Here is an 18790-nt window from a genome sequence, read left to right as displayed (position 1 = left end):
ATGGCGGGATCACTGCGACCTCCCAGGGCGTCGCGCCTTCGCCGGGGTGCTCCCGTCTCGATCCCTGCGTGTGTACACAACGAGTTGCTCTTTTTTATGAGGCGCGCACCTGAATCCATGCACGGAGGACACATGTGGTAGGAGATGGAAGGACGGCGGACTTTCAAGTGCATTCCTGCTCGCCGCGCTCCGACTCAAAGAGACACGTGCGGGCTTTTTGAAAACCGCCGACGTCGCTCAGGGTCGTAAAAAGCGCAGCTGTTGATGCCTCTCTGACCAGCTCTCGGCAAAGCTGGGGGGGGGGGGGGGGGGGGGGGGGTTCTGTTTCGCGGAAGAAGGCTACAGTCATTCTAGAATCCAGTTTTCCAGCGAGTGCTTGAGCCAGGACCAGGAGGGTGAAACATGAAGGATCTCTTGAAAACATTGCGATCCGCTTGGATTATTCTCTTTTTTTATTGGACTTTTTTTGCAGCCATTTTCTACGCCAAATTCACCACAGAGACTTTCTTGGTTTCGAATCATGTAAACCATGCCAAGCTAACTGATGACAGATTCTGCACAAGCACCGTGACTCCCACTCCCTCCCCCCGCAAGAAGGGTGATAACGAGGCCACACAGGGTGCCCCCATTCACCCTTCCCAGGAGACTCTTGTTCGGTGGGTTCATCTTTCGAAGGGTCATTTATCCAAAGGTCATTCCAACTGGAGGTGAACTGGCCTCCCTACCGACTTGCAACGTTCAACACCACCTGCAAGTGAAGGACAAGCTGCAGACCTCAACCTGGAAAAGGCACAGTGGGCAAGTAGTCCAAGTAGTAGACCTCCCAAGCTCGCAACATTGACACTACCTGCAAGAGAAGGAGACGCTAGGCAACTTACCTGGAGTTCAAAGAGAATGAAACTGACCGTCGAAAACAGTCAAGGTCATTGGTTTGGTGGCCAACTTCAAACAGACAGAATTTTTGTCACGTCTCTGGGATCCGTCACACAAGGGCCACCTATCCAGGGGTCCTTGTAACTTGACCCCTTTTGACTGAAGTTCAACTAGTCTCACAACCTCAATATGGAAATGGCTCGGTAAGCATGGCTCGGTAACTTAGAAGTCAACGAGACAGACTTGTTGGCATATGCCTGAAGCCCACAACACAGGAGTGACCTATCCGATGTGTCCTAACGGGGCTTCGAACTGAAGGTTAATTGGCCTCCCGATGTTTGATGCTGCATACTCAGAAAGAAAGCCTAGTGACTTCAACTTCAAGAATCAACAAAGCACAACAATCACGGGGATTAGTAGTCAAGCTCTCCAAAGACCCACATTTATTGGAATATGTCTTGAGACCCTCACATAGGGGTTGCCTATCAACGGGGGTTCTTCCAACTAGAACCCTTGAGCCTACTTTTTGACACGATACATCGCAAAGTGAGAGACTGTAGTACCCTCAACAACCTCTAAATTGACTGTGGCATCATAGGGGGTGAGCTTCGTGGACTCCGAGGACCAGCTCATGCATCCAACCCTAAGGATCCAGGCTTGTTGGCATGGCTCCAACCATAATGGTAGCACACTCATCGAAAGTGACAGTAGACACCCGTGACATATTAACACTGAGGGGCAGGCATGTGTTAAAAAAAAAAAAAGTCAGTGCGAGGGAAACAGGGATGAGGTCCAACATGGCTGAGTGCGAAGACACCTTGCCAAGGGGTGAAGATGGTGCCAAACTTGAAAATGTTGGCAGAACCACTTGAGTGCTGCTTTGCCTTCAGCTTAAAAAAAAAAAAAAGAAACATTTGCAAGACAATATCAATATCTTGTCTCTCTTGCAGCCTTGAACTTTTAGGGTGTTCTTGAGGATGGAGCCATTTGCGAAAACTCTCAGTCACCAGCCGTAAACCTGAACAAAAAGGAATGACCCCGCTAAACAACAACTTGGTCTGCACTAAGTCAGCATTTTACAACGTAAAATGGAGCCCCCTTTTAAAATGGCCTCCAGGGTTTATAAATTTAAAAATCTCGACCTTGCGTTTTTCATTGGACGAGCAACAACGGCCTTGTTGACTGCGTGGCTGCACTGTAGATGACTTGTTTGTGCCGTGGCTGCTCACCAGCCATGACTGTAAATGTCACACTGCGTGACTATTCTTCCTGCCTGTGACGACAATTAATGAGCAAACGTGAGGAGGAAAAAAAACAAAACGAAGAGGCCAAGTGTTTCAATGCAGTGTGACATTTTTCTGTTGAAAAGAGAAATGTCATTTTCACACGTGATTTGAAATTTCAGGCTCTGTTTTCCGAGTCCAGCTCCATTGAAAGATAAACGTAAAGATAAATGTGTCTATCTCCAGATACGGCTTCCCGTGCAGGGCAGTTGTGACAGTCCAACCAAATAAATAGATTAATAGCTTTGAAATCACATGTCAAGGATAACATTTTGTTCAATTGTTGTTCAAGTTGCTTTTAAAATAAAAAACAAACATATTTATTACACAAGAAATATTTTGTTACAGATTGAAGCCAAGATCATTGACGTTGACAGACATGATTTGCGTTCACAGGCCACACAGAATGATCTGGCGGGCCAGACCTGGCCCCCGGGCCTTGACTTTGACATCCATCAAAAAATAAACTGAGTTTAGCTGATCGATGCTGTCTGTCTGTGAAAACTGACTTGGACACAACCCCGTCGTTGCTCACGCTTTTCATAGAAGTTGCACCATTGTGTGCAAGCTAACCGCCCCCCCACCCCCTTTCTCGTCTCAAAGACCTTCCGCTTGTCCTCCCGCTATGCTCACATAAAAAGAAAGGGGGGGGGGAAACTCCCGACGGCAAAACAGTTTGCCGTCAGAGTTGAGCCTTGCTGTTTTTTTTTCCCTTTTTTGTTCTCGCACACGTGAGAGCCGCGCTTACTGCCTGCCGCAACTCCTACTTTCAACAGCTGTGGTCGAAAAGCAGCCAGAGCCTCGGTTTGCCAAGTCTTCCTCTTTTCCGACTCCTACTCTGCTCCCGACTGCCTGTCTTTGTGACTGTCTTCCTGCCCGCCTGCCTGTCTGTCCGTTCCACCAACACGCATGCACATCATGCGCACACACCTCAGGCTTCAGCCTCCTCCTCCTTCACTTGACATGGGAGCCTTAACAGATGTGCCCCAGCCTTGAGCGGACACCCCCCACAACACACACACAACCCCCCCCCCTCCCTTCCATCTCCGCTGCCTCATGCCTCACAGATCACAGCCGGTTTAGGAAAAAAAAGTGACACTTTATTTGGAAATGTGAAAATGTCAATTGTCTAAGATCATGCAGGTTTTGGCATAAATACGTGACATTTACCGATTTCAGCCCCTGGACCCTCAGTTGGGGAAACCCTGATTCAATTACTTGTTACCTTTAAAGTTATGAAGACAACATGTGCGCCTTGCTCATGGGAACTTCGGGCATTTGAAATGGAATGCCTCTCTTGATTGTCATTGTTCAATTAAATGCAACAAAATACTTTCCTTATGGTGCAATAAACAATAAATAACCTTAGTAAACAATAAAACAAGTACAGTTATGAGTGCATATGCTAGTCCAGGTAATCAAACCTGTAGCCTTTTAGGTCATAGGTCATGTACTTAACCATATACTCATGCTTCTATACACATCAACCTTGAGTACCTTCCTTGCCACTCAAGGGGAATCGAACCTGGGGTCTCTCATGTTTCAGGTGGCCCTAATTACACCCCCTAGTCAACTGTGCAGTACCTTCATGACACTTTTCCATCTGCAAAAGTGGGTATGATCACTACCTGGTCCATTGGAATTCCATGTGTGGTTGCTCAATAGTCTGGCAATGATATTTAAGGATACGAGACAAGGAAGGACCAAAACAAAACATTATCCTGAGTGATTATTCTGGGGTGTGCGGTATGTCAAGGGTTATATTTCCTCCCTGTTCAGCTCAGAAAGCAGTCGCGGCAGCGATTGTAAATATTCAGTATTTACGATGGCAGATCCTTACAACATCGATGTCGGCCGAGCGACGGACTCTGTTATGTGAAACAATAGTCAATCAGGTTGCCCCGCTGCTTCACGTTGCCACGTAGCTCGATCTCCGTTCAACAACAGGCATGGCTTTGGGGAGGAGACTCACGATTGTCGTGTTGATGTATGTGGTGTGCTGTATTTATGAGGGACTGTTAGACACATAATCCAGAATGACCTCTCATGCACGTGACAGATTTTTTTTTGCACTCATACACAATACTAAAACATGCTCATACAGAATACTGAAATCCTTTCGTACACCATACTGAATAGATACCATTCTGATGTTAACTGCTTATGTGGGGACTCTCACAACTTAAATATCAGTTACGTTAAGCTGATTCCCCCCTGGGAGGGAAACGCTAATATCAGGTTACCTCAACATCCCGCACGCTAATTACTATGCAACTTATTAAGGACCTTCAGACTGGACTTGAATTATTTTTCAAATAAAAGAGCTATATTTCAAATATATAAAATTTATTTTAAATTTATTTCAAATAAAAGAGCTAATAGGTTGAATATTTTTCATATTTTTAAGATCTATTCGATTTGTCTTAGCATTTTGGCATATTCTTGCTTTGTGTTATTTTCATTGAGGAGACGACTAGAACAGTGAATTTCCCCTCTGAGCTACAACAACTACTGAAAACTATCACACGTTTTCTTTTCATCCTCTTTCTTTCTTCCCCTTTTTGCATTCCCTGTGTTGCTTGCCTCTTTTTTGTTGTTGGTGGTGTGTTTGACAACAAGCTGCTAGAAGGGGCCCCCAAGGTAGATTCCCGAATCCCGATGTGTCACTGCAGTGTATATGGGGGTTTTCAGTTGTGTCGTTGATATGGACCAATCTCAGCCATGTCTTCATGGGACCCCCCCTACAATGACCAGCCAGTAATATCCAGTAAGGGGCCCTTTGCGGGGGATTCCCGACACCCTGTCATTGCAGCACTGCCATGTTTTTGTCATGGGCCTTGTCAGAGATACATATATGGCGGGCGCTTCGGAAATTGCCTTGGGTCGCGTGCCCTGTTGCGGGATTGGTGTAAAGCAGGGTGCGCACATACCCAAAATCTGGCCAAATATGAGCATTTCTGCATCCCCGCGACCGAAAGGACGTTGGATGGCTTTCAGCTGAGTGATTATCCTGTGGTGTTGGGTGTGGGACTTAAACCTGTTCAACAGTGGTGCCTTCACTCACGCGTTGAATTCATTCCATGGTCAACACAAATCATTCATATTTCAACGCAATATCCATATTGGATTGAACGGGAATGTGCTTAATCCGTTCATCATTACATTTTTTCAAACATTTTTTTTTAATTGGGACAAATAGCACTTGTGTTGTATAAAACACAATGAAAGCAAAAAGAAATAAACCGTTTTTATCAAGTGTAATTCTGAAAGCACTTTGGTCAAGCACAACAACATTGGTGTTCCGTGTGCTCTCCCCCTGCCACTTTTCCGTTCGATTGTATTTGGCTTCTCGTCGTAATGGCACCAACTTTCATGTTGCGCCGCTAAATGCCTCGCCTATTGCTGTTTTCCAGTTTCCGCGGAGCTCGCGTGTGTGCGAGTGTTTGTGCGTGTCTGTGTGTGCGTCAGCGTCTCTCTGATGTGTGTGCGCATGTGTGTGCGCGCGTGTGTGTGTGTGCGCTTGGAGGCTTATGCTAATTGCGGTCTCCCGACTGGCCTTCTGGGTAGCGTCTGCGCGAGTGGGAGTGGAGCGAGTCGCTCGGTCTCGACAGCATTCAGCCAGCACTCCGCGCGGCACTCCCCGTACGTACGTACGGCTCCGTGCGAGGCTCCGTCCGATCGGGCTCCCCGTGTTTCACTCCACCGACGCTTCTTTTTCCTCTTCGCCGTCTTTTGCCGGCTTCTTCTGATTAATTCTTCTTCGGTGCCATACTGAAGAGGGGAAACGCGCCACGCGAGGCGGAACTATCTCCGGACCTAAGACCCCCCTCCCCTCCCCGGCTCTCTCGAGCGCAGCCGGCCCATTAGGGCAGACGACAGGACGGACGGGCTCCGCGCGGCCGGCCACCCGCCATGGAGTGACGGAGACGAAAGCCGAGTAGGACGGCGTGCTCCGCTCAAAGCTAACATGGCGCTGCTGCCGCCGTCGCCGCCGCGAGTTTCGGCCGATCTCAGTTAATTTCCCCGCGGACGTCGCCACCTGTATCTCGTCGGTGGGCCGACCGGTGCTTTTGCGGACCCTTCAAGAAAGCCTCACGGGATTTTAAACTGAACAGAATCGCCTCTGATTGCGAACTAGAAACTCAACTTTTCTCAAAAGGATGACTTTCCTCTAGTTTTTTTTTTTTTAAATTTTATTTCAAGCGGATAACCGGATCCACACTTTTAGTTTTTTTTTTTTTAACTTGGTAAAACGAGGACAAAAAAACGGCTCAAGTTTGCTGGAAGTGACGCCGAATTATCCAGGTGAGACGAACGCCATTATTTCTACTTTTATAAGCTTTTAATTGTTTTGAACGATCCTGCGCGCGCGCGTGTGCGCGCGAGCGTGTTTGTGGAAAAAAAAAGAGTGCGAGAGAGAGCGAAGAAAAAAAGTAAGGGACCTCGTGATGGATCCGAAAATCACAAGAAGTCTGCCTTGGTGGTGATGGTGGTGGTTGCTTGGTGGTGTGCGCACACTGGGAGCGGAGCGGGCCACTTCTAAGAATAGCGCATAGGGTGGTCTTTGTGTGTTTTCGGCGGGGCAATGGCATGTGCTTGATAAATAACACACACACACACGAGCGCGCGCGAGTGGTTGGGTCCGGTCCGGCCGTGAGCTTGGCCCCCCTCCCCACACTCCCCTTCCCACCCGCGGCTGTCTTGTCAAGCGGACCCCGGGGCGCGAGTGCCAGGCGGTCCGCCACGGTGAATAAATTCAGCGTTTTCACACTCTGTGTCGTGTGACCGAGTGTCTTCAATGCGTGGGTAGTGGTGGGGTGCGCGTGAACGTGCGCGCACACGGAACCCGTGCCGTTCAAAAACAAGGTTACGGAAGCCAGCCTCGCCCTGCCAAAAAGGTTCAGTTGGAGGGCATCCCCGCAGTGTTTGCTCGCGTGCGTGCGCGACTGTGGCTGCGTCACCGGAGCGCGCGCGTGTTTGTTTTGTTTGGACAGGAGTGGACGTTGATCGGCGGCTTTCGTCAGCCTCGAAGCTGTTAGGGAAATGTGCGCGTGCGGCATTGTGTACACGACACACACAGACACTCATGCATGCGTGGATCAAGGTCTAGCAGGTGTGTTCTTTGTGACTTTGGGCCTCGTTCTCGTGCTCCGCTTCATCCCAAAGACCCCCCCCCCCTTTAAAAAAAATAAACTCCCCACCTCTATTTTTGTCACTTAATCTCTGCTTGAGCTCTCAGCCACTTTCATCCCCTTCCATTGTTGTATTATTAATCGCAGGTTTTATTTTGGTTTTGCACGCGAAGCGGGCGCCAACGATCGCCGCCTCCGCGTTTTGGGTGAGCTAGTTCTTCCGAGTAGAACTCCACTCGACACAAGCCCCCCCCAAAACACCCCCACGTCATGTCGTCCCGCGCCGCCCAGCGCCTTCTGTCCTAGAGCCACCCGGGCACTAATTAGGGGGACGCTCTCTTAGGACGATCGATGCGCCTCGTATTGGCTGGCTCCAGCTCATTAACGAGCTTAGTGAGGGAGGCGGCCGTAAGAGCTCAAGCGTCAGCAAGCCCCCCCCCCCCCCCCCCCACCACCATCTCACCCCCACCCTCACGTAAGCAGCCAATCCACGTCGGACCGGCGAGGGCTGTAAATGCATGCGTCTGCTGCAGCAAGGCAGGTTTGGGAGCGCCGGGGGCCTCGTGTTGGGACCTCTGCTTTTTATGAGGGGGAGGATTAAGTGATCGAGGCACAGAGGGGGTAGGAGGTGGAGGAGGCATCAGGGGGCTTTGACACATGAATAAAAGGTTAAATGTGCTTAAAGCAAACCTTGACATCGGGGGGAAGATCGTAAAGTGCGGGGCGAGCCTACTTTTTAACGCAAGAATCCAACAAAGGATTAGTTGCGGAAAAAAAGATAATAAAAATTGCTAAGCTCTCTCGATTTAGTCGAAACGTGCTTCTTCTGATCGGGTAAACAAAATGTATCACATGGTAGGCGTTTCAGGGCTAACCTAGCAAATGACTGATCAGTATACCGCGATAACACTTCAGACCATTCGTTTTGTCGTTGGTACCATTTTTAGTGTCTGTGAGTCCGGTTCGCAAGTGAACATTGTTGGGAGGAAGAAGATGATGCGAGCGAGGCAGAAAAGTGTTACGGTATGGAGCAGTTTATTGTACTGCAAAACACGGCACAGGAAAACCGTCTGTGACCACTGAACCTACCCAACCATTTGAGTCGAGGCTCGAGGTACTCCATGGCGGAGTGATCTCATTTCTTTGCGTTCCCTCAAATGTTCATAACTTGACAAGTGTAGTGGAGAAAAAGATGATATAAATCGTTTGGATACAATCACTTTCACATTTGAAAATTTTCACAACAGGATAAATTAGATTTATGACAAAGGTTCCTCGGTAGTTCGTCATCCCAATACAAACCTTATTTATGTAGCAGATAGAAAACCAAAGAAGAAACCAAAGGGCCAAAGGTTGAGCCTTTTGACGCTGACTTGATGTAGCGTCATGCCAAAATCATGTACATCATGGCCAAATAGTTTGCTGTAGCTTAAACTATAACCAAGATACGAACTTTTATCCCCGTGGTTAATGTGGGCTAGCCCCATATATGTCGTTCATCATAAACTGCTGAACCAGAATTTCCACTGTCTTATTTTTCTTTGGCGAGGCAAAATCACGTCTAAATGAGGCATGCAGGGTTCATTTTGAGAACCTGCTAATGGCAACAAGATTGGTTCCCCCCCATAAAGGGTTAACCGCGGGTGTAGTTTGGCAAGGTTAACGTGGGCTGCTACCCCGGTGAATTCTGGTGGCGGTAAATCGATATTGTGAAATAGCATCCGCGCTAATCTCTTAAGGGTTGGGGGGAAGCACGGCATTGTTTAAGATTGCAGTCACTTCCCGCTCCGGCCACAAATAAACCGCGCACGTAGCGCAAAGATGGCTATGTGAGATTACACACCTGTCTGCTCTAGAATGCAGCCGCCAGAGTCGACGTGTTCATTTACGTGCACGGCTGTGGCAGGGCGGCGTGATCCCTCAAACCTTTTGTACCAGTTGGCCTGCCGAGTCCGATGACTCAAACGCAGGCTGCCATCTTGCTCAGCGTTCTTGGGTTGGCCTCGCGGTGTTGCTAGCCAAAACACATACAAGTATAGGTCATCTGCAGCTACCAAAATAATCTGCTGTCAAATGTCATCCCGTCTGTTCCCTCCAATAACCTGAAAAACTCTGAAGCCCAGCCTGCTGGGCCGGGAATGTTTTTTTGGTCTTTGGACCGAGCGCAGACGCGCAAACCCAAATACTTGGCATTTTGCGCGCTGCTTATTTATAGTGCGACTGTCATTTTCCACTGCGCGGCCAGTGCGGGGGCTGATGTGTTTTCCAGGTGTTGGAACAAGGGGGTCTGAGGCGCAGTGTTGGGGGCGGGGCGGTGGTGGGTGGGGGGGTTGACTTGCCGTCACGTCACATGACCTCACGCTTCCTCGGAAGCCATTGCATCACTGTGCCTTTATTTGTCAAAGAAAGTGTGCACTTTCCAGGTGATTCACGCCCTCCCCCTTGCAGCGAAAGTAGCTTCATTATGCACTAATTCAATTAGCACAACTGACTTGTATTAATTATCAAAATGCAATCATGCGTCTGAGCCTTATCTTTCCACATTAATTCAAATGAGCATATTTTCACTCGGCTGAAGGGGGCCACACACTGGGAATGTTTTTATTTTTATGTAAATCAGACAATAGTTTGTCGTTTTCAAAAGAGACGCGCCAAGTGAATGAGCGGAATCGTCGCGTCGCCGTTTAGCGACAACCGTGCTCACCCCCCGTTTTAAAGCAATTAACCTTCTGTTTGTCCGCTTTTCTAATCTGGAATCAATAAGGGCCACGCACAGAATAGCTCCCCCTGATTGAGCACATCAATAAAAGCACGCGGGCGCTTTGGCGCCTCCTCCCCCTCCACTCCCTCCCTCCCTCTCTAGCCCGCTCTTTTCTCGCCTCGCTCCACAAAGCTTTTTGTTTCGACGCGGTCTGGAGCGCTCGGAGCGCTTCCCCGCAGAGATGTGACGGCCGCCGCACCTCCCCCTCCCTGCCCCCTCTCCTCCGGGGGGTCGAGCGAGACTAGCGCAGCCCCCGGAGATCCAGACGGGCCTCTCACGTGATGGCACGTGTTCCCGCGGTCTTGGCTCGCACGCGGTTCGACCGACTCGAGAGGTTTCCTCTCGGGCACACGGATGACTTTACGAGATCACATACCGTAATTACGCACGCTCGTCTTAAGTGTCTTTGCGCCGGATGGTCGCGCCATTGATTGGATGTGCCGCCGAGTCTCTCGGTCCCGCTGCCGGCTCGTCTTGGTTGGGCCTAGTTTTAATTTTAGCAGCAGGAGCCTCGGGCAATTCATATTCCTGACGTAATCCTGCCTGTGCACAACGGAGCGTTGGCCACTCGCCCGCAGTCTGCGCACAGCAGGAATGTGTATCGCCTCGTTGAATATTTCCACCTGACTTGGCCGGCGTGCAAAGCTCCCACCGACTTAACAGTATGAGCCTTCTTTCCACCACGCAGTATGGTACGGTTCAGTTCAACACTTTCTTTTGTTTTCAAAATACTCCAACCACTTTGATCTGTAATGTGCAAATTCCAATTCTGCGCTGCATGAGAGTATGGCCGCTAATCGAAAGAAAACCATTTCATCTACGTACAGTAAACGTGTACGAAATAGATCGACAAAAATGGGCTCATCGCTTGCTGCTGTGGAGACCCGGGTTCACGACAACCTCCACAACTGCGGTGTCCTTGAGCAAGACACCGATACCAAGAACTGCCCCCTTCTCCAGTGTGTGTTTGCCGTGTCTGCTAATGAGATGGGGCAAATGCGGAGGTCAAATTTTGTGTACGTGTACATGGCAAGGATGGTTCTCGTTCTTCTCGTTCTCTTCTTCTTCTTATGTGCGAGCACATACATGCCAGTCCCAGCTCTCCACCCTCTTCGGCTGGGTGACGTCATAGGTGTGAACGCTTCGCTGAGATTCATAGAGCCCAATTTACCTTTATAGGCTACCGATAATTAAGGCTCCTATTTAAACAAAAGCATTCATCCTAAAGGGGGCGGAGTGATCTCAAGACCGGGGTGGCGGGGGCGGCGGTGGGACGGTATTTTAAGCACCACGCGCTTTAATTAAGACCATCCAGCATGAAAGCAGCGGCAGCGTATTCAAAGCAAAGTCAAGAAAGCTCCGGTAAAATGCTGCCCGACTCTTGCCTAGCGCATCCCCATTACAATCGAGCCCTTTGGTGACATAAAGAGCCATTTAGTTCCCATTTGGCCCGCGATGAATAGAGCCAGTTCAGCGGCCGCCGCCCAGGCCCCAGTGTCAGCATGGGAGGGAAGGGGAGCGGAGGGAGGGGGCGGCAGAATCACAATGCCGCCGTTGTTGACGGCGGAGAAGAGGCGAGGGAGGGGGGCGGCGGTGCTGAACCGTGCAGCGACTTGAATGCGTCTGTGCAGCGGGCCTGGAGGACGCGGGGGCCCCTTGTTTACAGCGTGCTCGCTAATAATGTGACAGCTGAGGAGGCGCCGCCGGCTCCCTTTCGGCTCTGCGCGGATCTGTCTCGCTTCCAGCCTCGTGTTTTTTTTTCCTTTCCCCTGTGTGCAGCGGAAGCTCCAAAGTCAAGCAGCCCCAAAGTGGTACCATTTCTGGCAGATATTACTCAAAAGTCAAACAAAACGTGGCAGATTAGAGTTTGGCTTTTATTTGACATTTATTTGTCTTATTGATGCAACCACAGAAAGGCACCAGTGATGTCAAAGTGTGATGCTGCCAACCGTGGAACTCAGAAAATTGGAAAATGTCATATAGGAACATGTTGACCTGTGCCTTCCGAGTAAAAAAAAAAAATCATTACATCTGAATCTCATTAGCTTTTCTTTTTTTTTTAACCGATCTAATCCCAATCTAAAATGGCATGTTTCCAAAAGTGTCATGGCTAATGAGTACCACAAACAAACCTCTTTAGTTTGCGTATTTAAACGGCAAAATGTTTATCACCAAAGATGGCATATGTATATTCTCATAGCTCTGTGGGAACAATTGCTATCACCGGAGCTCATTTTGGTTCCTTCTCTGCTTCTTCTTCTTGTTCCTAATTATGCTGCTTCTCTTCCATCGTAGACCTTGAATGTATCGGTACAATGTGGTACTTGCAGTCACGCAACTCTTAGTTTGGATTTTCCCGAATACTGTAGATCCTGTAGAAACCTATCAAAAGAAACGATCGCTTCCAAATCTGCGCTACAGTGAATGACCAACCGCGACACAGCGTGGAACGCTTTATAAAAATAGCATCTTTTTTGCACGGCCGTTGCAGAAGGGTAGACACGGGGCAGAGACGGGAAGGGGGGGGGGGGGGGAGTTGGAGGCGGAGGGGGTGATCAATCGGACCATTTGGCACACGTCAGCCTGATGATCAATAACAATTAAAGGCGGCCACGCGTCCTTTTATGGCGCCAAGGTGTTAATGTTGTCGACAGGAGCGTGCACGCTAAGTGTGCCTTTCTCCTCTGTGTGCTCATTTGAGCGTTTTAGTGTAGTGTGTGTGCGCGAGCGAGCAGGCGTGCGCGTTTGTGTGTGTGCGGCACGCAGAAAATCCTGTCACACGCGGCGGCGGCGAGACGCGGCCTCTGATTTGTGTGTGTGCGTGCACACCGTTTAATCCCTGTTTATCCCCCCCGCGCACACCCCCTCCCCTCCGAGCCTCCCACCCCCGTCGCTGTGGAGATTATCCTGCGTCACACTGCGCCCCCCTTCCTCCCCCTGAGAAGATCGCGGCTCTGCGCTCCAGCGCGCTTGGCAGGGCTCCAGGGACAAAAAGGGGGTAAAAAAAAAGGAAAACGAGCAGGAGGCCGCCGTCACCATCTCGGCACATCAGACGCACATTTTCCTTTCCCTTCCACGCACCTGCAGACTAGCAGATACGTCAAATCTGTCGTTGACTTTGGTGCATAATTCCTCCGAGTGACCATAAAAAGCATTTTGGCCAAGTTGTGCTGCGCACACTACGGCTGCTGTCCTCCACCCCCCTGTAGCCCCGCGAACACAACACGGGGAATTTGGTGGCCTCCGCCCAGGAGGAAATGATGAGCGGCGCCGTTGTTTGTTCCGGTGATGGAGGTCACGGTGAGTTCAAGTCGCTGCTGTCACAGGCAGGAAATCAGCGGGATGAGGCAGGCGCAAGCGTTCGTCCGCTCTGCACGCCCCCCCCCCCCGCCCCTTTTATTTTGTATATATATTTTTAAAAATATATGACCTGTTCTTTTCAAAAAGCGGTCAATACTGAACTCCAAAGCGACTCGGCTAAAAAACACCCGGTGGTTTTTCTGTTTAATGGCGCGCGTCGGGGCTCCGCTGCTGCGGTCTGCTTTATAAACGCAGCACGACCGCTGCACCCCCCGCCCCCAATCCCTCCCACTACCGCTACCCCCCTCCTCTTCCAGCCTGCCTGCCTGTCTGCCTGCCTGCTGCCGGCCGGCCTGCGTGATGGATTGGACGGCCGTCGGGAGTTGTTTGTTGCCAGGGACGTGCGTCGACACACTGCTCTACCCCCCCCCCCCCCTCCCACCACCACCAACTCCCTCCTCATCTCGCATCGTTCCACGTGCAGAATGTCAACATGGCGTCGGGGAAATATCAAATTATTGGTTTCGTCCGGCTAATATAGGATTTTAAAATGGTGTAATGTGCATGCCAGATCACTAGTTGGCGATGTCATTTTTGTAAACGATGTTTAATTGAACACATCACGCAGCACAAGGCACGCTCAGTTATTGTTCCGCTTGCTGTTTTTCAATTTTTTTTTCTTGGATGCTTTTCATTACGAGTTTTCACTACAATTATACCCTGCTTCTCTGTTGGCTTAGGTAAGTAGTTTTACCTCCCAAAACAACCCGCTATATTGCGACAGCTCATCATAAACACAAACTCTTCTACAACTTTCAATACGGTTTTGACGGTTCCGTAATAAAATGTCCTGTTTTACAGACTACAATTGTCGGTGTTGACATGAATGGATAATTTCATTTTCATATCCGTACACATTTTAGGACTCGTTTTCGAATGCTCGTTTACAAACTCCAAAAGTTGTGGAAAGGAATGAAAAAATAACAGTTTTGTCTGTTCTTGTAATACTAATCAATTTTAATCAAATGGACAATTAAGAACATTGCAAATGTAGCATCTGTTTTGTGGAACTGATCGTGTACATGCAATTTTCAATACAAGTGAAGCATAAAAAAATGATATGAATGTCGAGAGATGGAACCAAGCAAAACCGATGTTCGCCGTGGTAGAGCTTTAACGCAAGTAAAACATCTGTTTGCCTTCATCCAGCTGAATATAGCCTATAACAACTTTTTCAATTTGTTCCAGTCATCGTGATCATAAAGAGAGAAAAATACGAAGAGTGTGATGAGATTGTTTTTTTTCATTACTATTGTGCTCTCCTCCAGTCCAGCCTGTGGAGATAATGAGCATTACAAAGCAATCGACAACTGAAGAACTCAACTGGCAACTGGCCGCAATTTGGCAAATTTGATATTTCTTCACATATATATATATACTATTGGCCAGTCCACAAGTGTGGGTGCTATTTTTACAAACTGTTGACCACTCGTGTGTTGAAAACAGCTTGCTCTGTTATCTCGATGCAAAATAATGATTGAACAAAAATGGCATTTTTGGGGTCCCTGGAAAAAGTGATGATTTTGTAGGTGTATGAATTCCGCCCGATGCCAGCCATGTGTTTATACAACAATAAATAGAGTCCTTAACTCTTAAGCGTATTTAAGACAAGATTCATCTTCCAAGTATCGTCGAAGCGTCAAACGGTGCGAGCGTTAGATGGACATTTAGCGTCGTATAAATGCCGACTAATTATTCTAATGTTAGCAAAGTATGATGCGCCCATTTTCCTGAGCTGTCGGCTCAGCCCATAATGACGACGGATAATGGAGCGGCGCTTCATCCCACTGTGCGCAATTTGTGCACGCAATGAGGCTGCAATGAGGGATTGGCGGAACTGCGTCGGCCACAAGCACGTCGGGACGTGTGTGTGCGCGCGTGTTTGCGCATGTGTGTGTTTTGTGGGATAATTGGGGGTGCAGTCACAGTCTGCAGCAAATTATTGTGGTTAATGACTTTTTTAACAATGCCAGCACGTGGCACGTGAAACTTTAAACGTAAGCAACGCACTATGCACAAGAGAAGGCTCAAGTCGGATCCAGGCCGTCTTTTTGGGGTCAAAATGAACGCACCTGCATTTGCCAGGCAATTAATAAAGATGCGCTGCCGAGCTCGCTCCTCATTAGACGAAATGTGTCACGGCATTAGACATGTCGTTGTGTATGTGGCTGCTTACTCAATCAGGAGGCACACAGGCGCCGGCCGGGCGAGAGACGGTACAGCGGAACCTTTGCGCTGACATGTGGAAACTCTTTTCTATAAGAAATAATGGTCGAGGCAATAATGTCTTCCATGGTCAAACCCTAGTTTGCTCTAAAGTCGCAATGTTGTAACACTTTCTACTGCCATACAAATGTAAAATCATGTGAGACGTACAAATCAAACGTCTACTAAGCGCCTAACATGAGCAATTATTTGTTACACAGGTGATTTATAAGCAACATTTCATTATTTTCAACCGCCACACAAGTTTAAATCGAAATAAAAAACACCAACTTTGTACTCCCCATAATCTGGAGCATATAAGTCACTGCGCTCCATAAAGACAAAACAAAATTTGCGGGGCACATTCCATTTTAATTGTTTTTATTCATGAGGCCACATTGTGCTGAGCACTCAGGGCCGAGATGTTTGTATCAAACGTTTGACCGTGAGTCTAAATTGCACAAGAGCCCAAACGTAAGGTCTCTCTCTTGATTCATTTATGCTAACCTGTTGCCGCTTTGGCCGTACTGTACCGGGTGCCTACTGTAGTAACACTTAGTTTGTGATGACTTGAAGTCCCGATTATACATCAGTGGGGACCGAAAGAAAAAAACAATTAGGGCGTTAATTGTTTGGAAGCTGCTTGAGTTTTATTCTTGCGACACTCGTGGCCGTCTTGTGTGACTGCATGGTCTCTGAGGCATATTTTTTCTGAAAGTGGTCATCATTTTCGAAATATTACAACCTTCGGGGCAAATTGTTGTGCTTCCAGGGTTGGTGTTTTGCTGCAATTCCTGTTATTTTAATTTCTAGTTGGATGCCTGTGCGTGCGTATTTGCATAATAGCCAAAACCTGTTCATGCCCCCACCCCCCCTCATTTCACCACTCTGTCGTCTTAAGTTGCACGTTTGTCTGTCAAGGCAGCATGCCGTCAAATGTCTACATTCCTATAAGAGGCTTATTTTTTGTTATCTTGTTCAGTCTCATTGAGCGCAGATTGCTTTTTCAATGCCAGATGAGCTGCTGTGGCGGTGTGTGTGTGTGTGCGTGCGTGAGACAGGAAGCGGGAGTGACGCATTTGCACGTGCATGCGCTCGCTGCGCCTCTGCACGCACGCCGTTTCAGTTCTGTCATATGCGGATGTTGTCGAGGCAGGCCTGCTCGCCTCGGTCGGGAGGTGGTGTGTGTGTGTGTGTGTCTGTGTGTGTGTGTGTGTGTGTGTGTGTGTGTGTGTGTGTGTGTGTGGGAGGAAGGGGGGGGGCACTGGGACAGGGAGGAACCGTGATGAGGGGCCGGCAGCAGCCTGATTAATGGGCCTCGGGTCACGGCAATAAAAGTGGCGTGCCAGCGAGGCTGGGCGTCGTTCCTCTGGGATGATAGAGGAGAGCGCTTTCTCTGCTGCTCTCAGCACTGCTGAGCACGGCAAGGCTTCGCTCTTTACTATTTAAAGGCTCTTTCCTCCCCCCCACGCCTCAGCCTCCCACCTCCTTCCTGCGCAGGCTCCCCTTATTAGGGCCGCCTCACAAAAAAATGTCCTCATAAGGAGACATCGCGTGTGTAAATGCGGACAAGCCCCTAGCCTCCTGATTGCAAGTTGCCATTTTCCCATTTCGCCTTCTTGAATTAATGCGGCCTTATTATGTTGTATCAATTTTAGCATTCCTTCCAAGAGAAATTATCGTCCAACGCAACAAAAGTGTCATCCAAAGTCCAAAGCAACAAAAGTGTTCTTTTCCGTAAGACATTATCATAACGTTGAACAAAATTGGAGTAATTGTGCGACCATGTGAATGGATTGAAATTCGTCTTGCTTGTTGTTTTCTTTTCAAAGCATGTGAAGCATCCTGTGAAGCTAGCGTTCATATTTGCCAAGGCATCACAAGCAAACTGGGTCTAGTGCTTTGCCTTCCTAAAAATCTGTTAAAAGCAACAGGACAATCCAGCATTTCTGCTTCCATCAAAAGTGGGTCATAGCGTACTGAGTAGCCTGGGCGCAGGCCCATGTACCACCTTAGGTGCGGTAAATTAAATTACCCCTTCTATTGTTATCACGTACCCCCCTCCCCCGTAACAAACAGAACCAAAGAAAATGCTAAATGCATCACCAGCATACAAAATAAAATTGTTGAAATTTGTCTTGCTTGAAGTCTTCAGTCTGAACGATTGCATGCATTTTATGTAATAGTCCAATTACAATTTCCTTAACCATTCAAATGAATAATTGCGACATTTCATTTTAACAGCCCAATTAATAATGGGTTAAAAGGTCATTTCACACACAATCAAATTCCTTTTTTTTCCCACCCGTACTCAGGCTGTTTGGATGTTAAAAAAAAAAAATCTGTAGCCGTTTTTTCACAGCAAAGGTCTTGCATTTGCTGGGCTTTAGCGCAGTTCTGTTTGCACGCTCTGCTTTTACACGTGCACATTGGCCGATATGTGTTACAGTGTCGACGGGCGGTAAATGGTCCCCCGCCGAAGCGGTCTCTGATGTATAATCTGGCCTCGCTTGACGGGGCTGAGACAGCCCAAAGCGTGGGTCAGAGGGGCCAGCAAAAAGCTGTGTGTGGGGAACGTGACCGAATGGCGGCAGCTCCGTAATGTGCGTCTCGCCTCCAGGGGTGGTCAGGATGGGGGGGTCGGTGGGAGGGGGAGCAGGGTGGATGTGTTTGTGTGGTGCTGAGTGCTCCTGATGGATGGGAGAGGGGCTTAACTCGTGACTCTCAACCGGGCCGAGCTCGTTTCCCCAAAAGAAAGGTTGTGGTGAATGCTACGACCGTTGCGACAACCAAAGGACAAATGCCCCGAAGTTTGTGACTTATATCGAGTGATTGTGATCGTTATTTGGCTCTCACGCCTCAGTGATCAAAGAATAATGGTTCTTTGACATCAGGAATTCCATAAGCGGATCTGTTTCGAGAACATAGGAAGTTGGAGTACAACAGGGTTTTTGTGAACCAGCCAAGACACTTAGTGCTAAATACTTGCTCGTCTTCACAGGGTTACTTCTGTTCGTGATGTCGATGCTGAGACGCAAACCAATCTGGAACTAAGACAAGGGAACCACATCACACAAAACATGGTAAGTCTCTGAGCTTATCCTTTCCGCTCATTTTCACAGTTTGCTTACTTAGGGGAAAAGCAGACATTTTTGTCTTTCGGCAAGCAAGGGATC

The 18790-nt window shown here is 48.6% G+C and overlaps 1 protein-coding gene across 3 annotated transcripts in view; it reads left to right on the top strand.

Annotated features, from left to right (window-relative positions):
• The first annotated feature begins 5716 nt into the window (after window positions 1–5716).
• The window catches only part of bcor (BCL6 corepressor), a 36814-nt gene continuing 23740 nt past the window's right edge, over window positions 5717–18790 (top strand). For 2 of the 3 annotated variants that reach the window (XM_037280950.1, XM_037280949.1), the window contains exons 1-2: window positions 5719–6461; window positions 18616–18697. In XM_037280950.1, coding sequence (XP_037136845.1) covers window positions 18695–18697 — 3 coding nt within the window. In that variant the 5' untranslated portion in view covers window positions 5719–6461; window positions 18616–18694. Of the gene's footprint in view, window positions 6462–18615; window positions 18698–18790 lie in introns of all 3 variants that reach the window. The other variant, XM_037280951.1, reaches the window with a different exon arrangement.

Source organism: Syngnathus acus, chromosome 21, assembly GCF_901709675.1.
Source record: "Syngnathus acus chromosome 21, fSynAcu1.2, whole genome shotgun sequence".
NCBI lineage: Eukaryota > Metazoa > Chordata > Actinopteri > Syngnathiformes > Syngnathidae > Syngnathus > Syngnathus acus.
The sequence above is the reverse complement of the archived record's forward strand: the minus strand, read 5'-3'. Positions and strand labels throughout refer to the sequence as shown.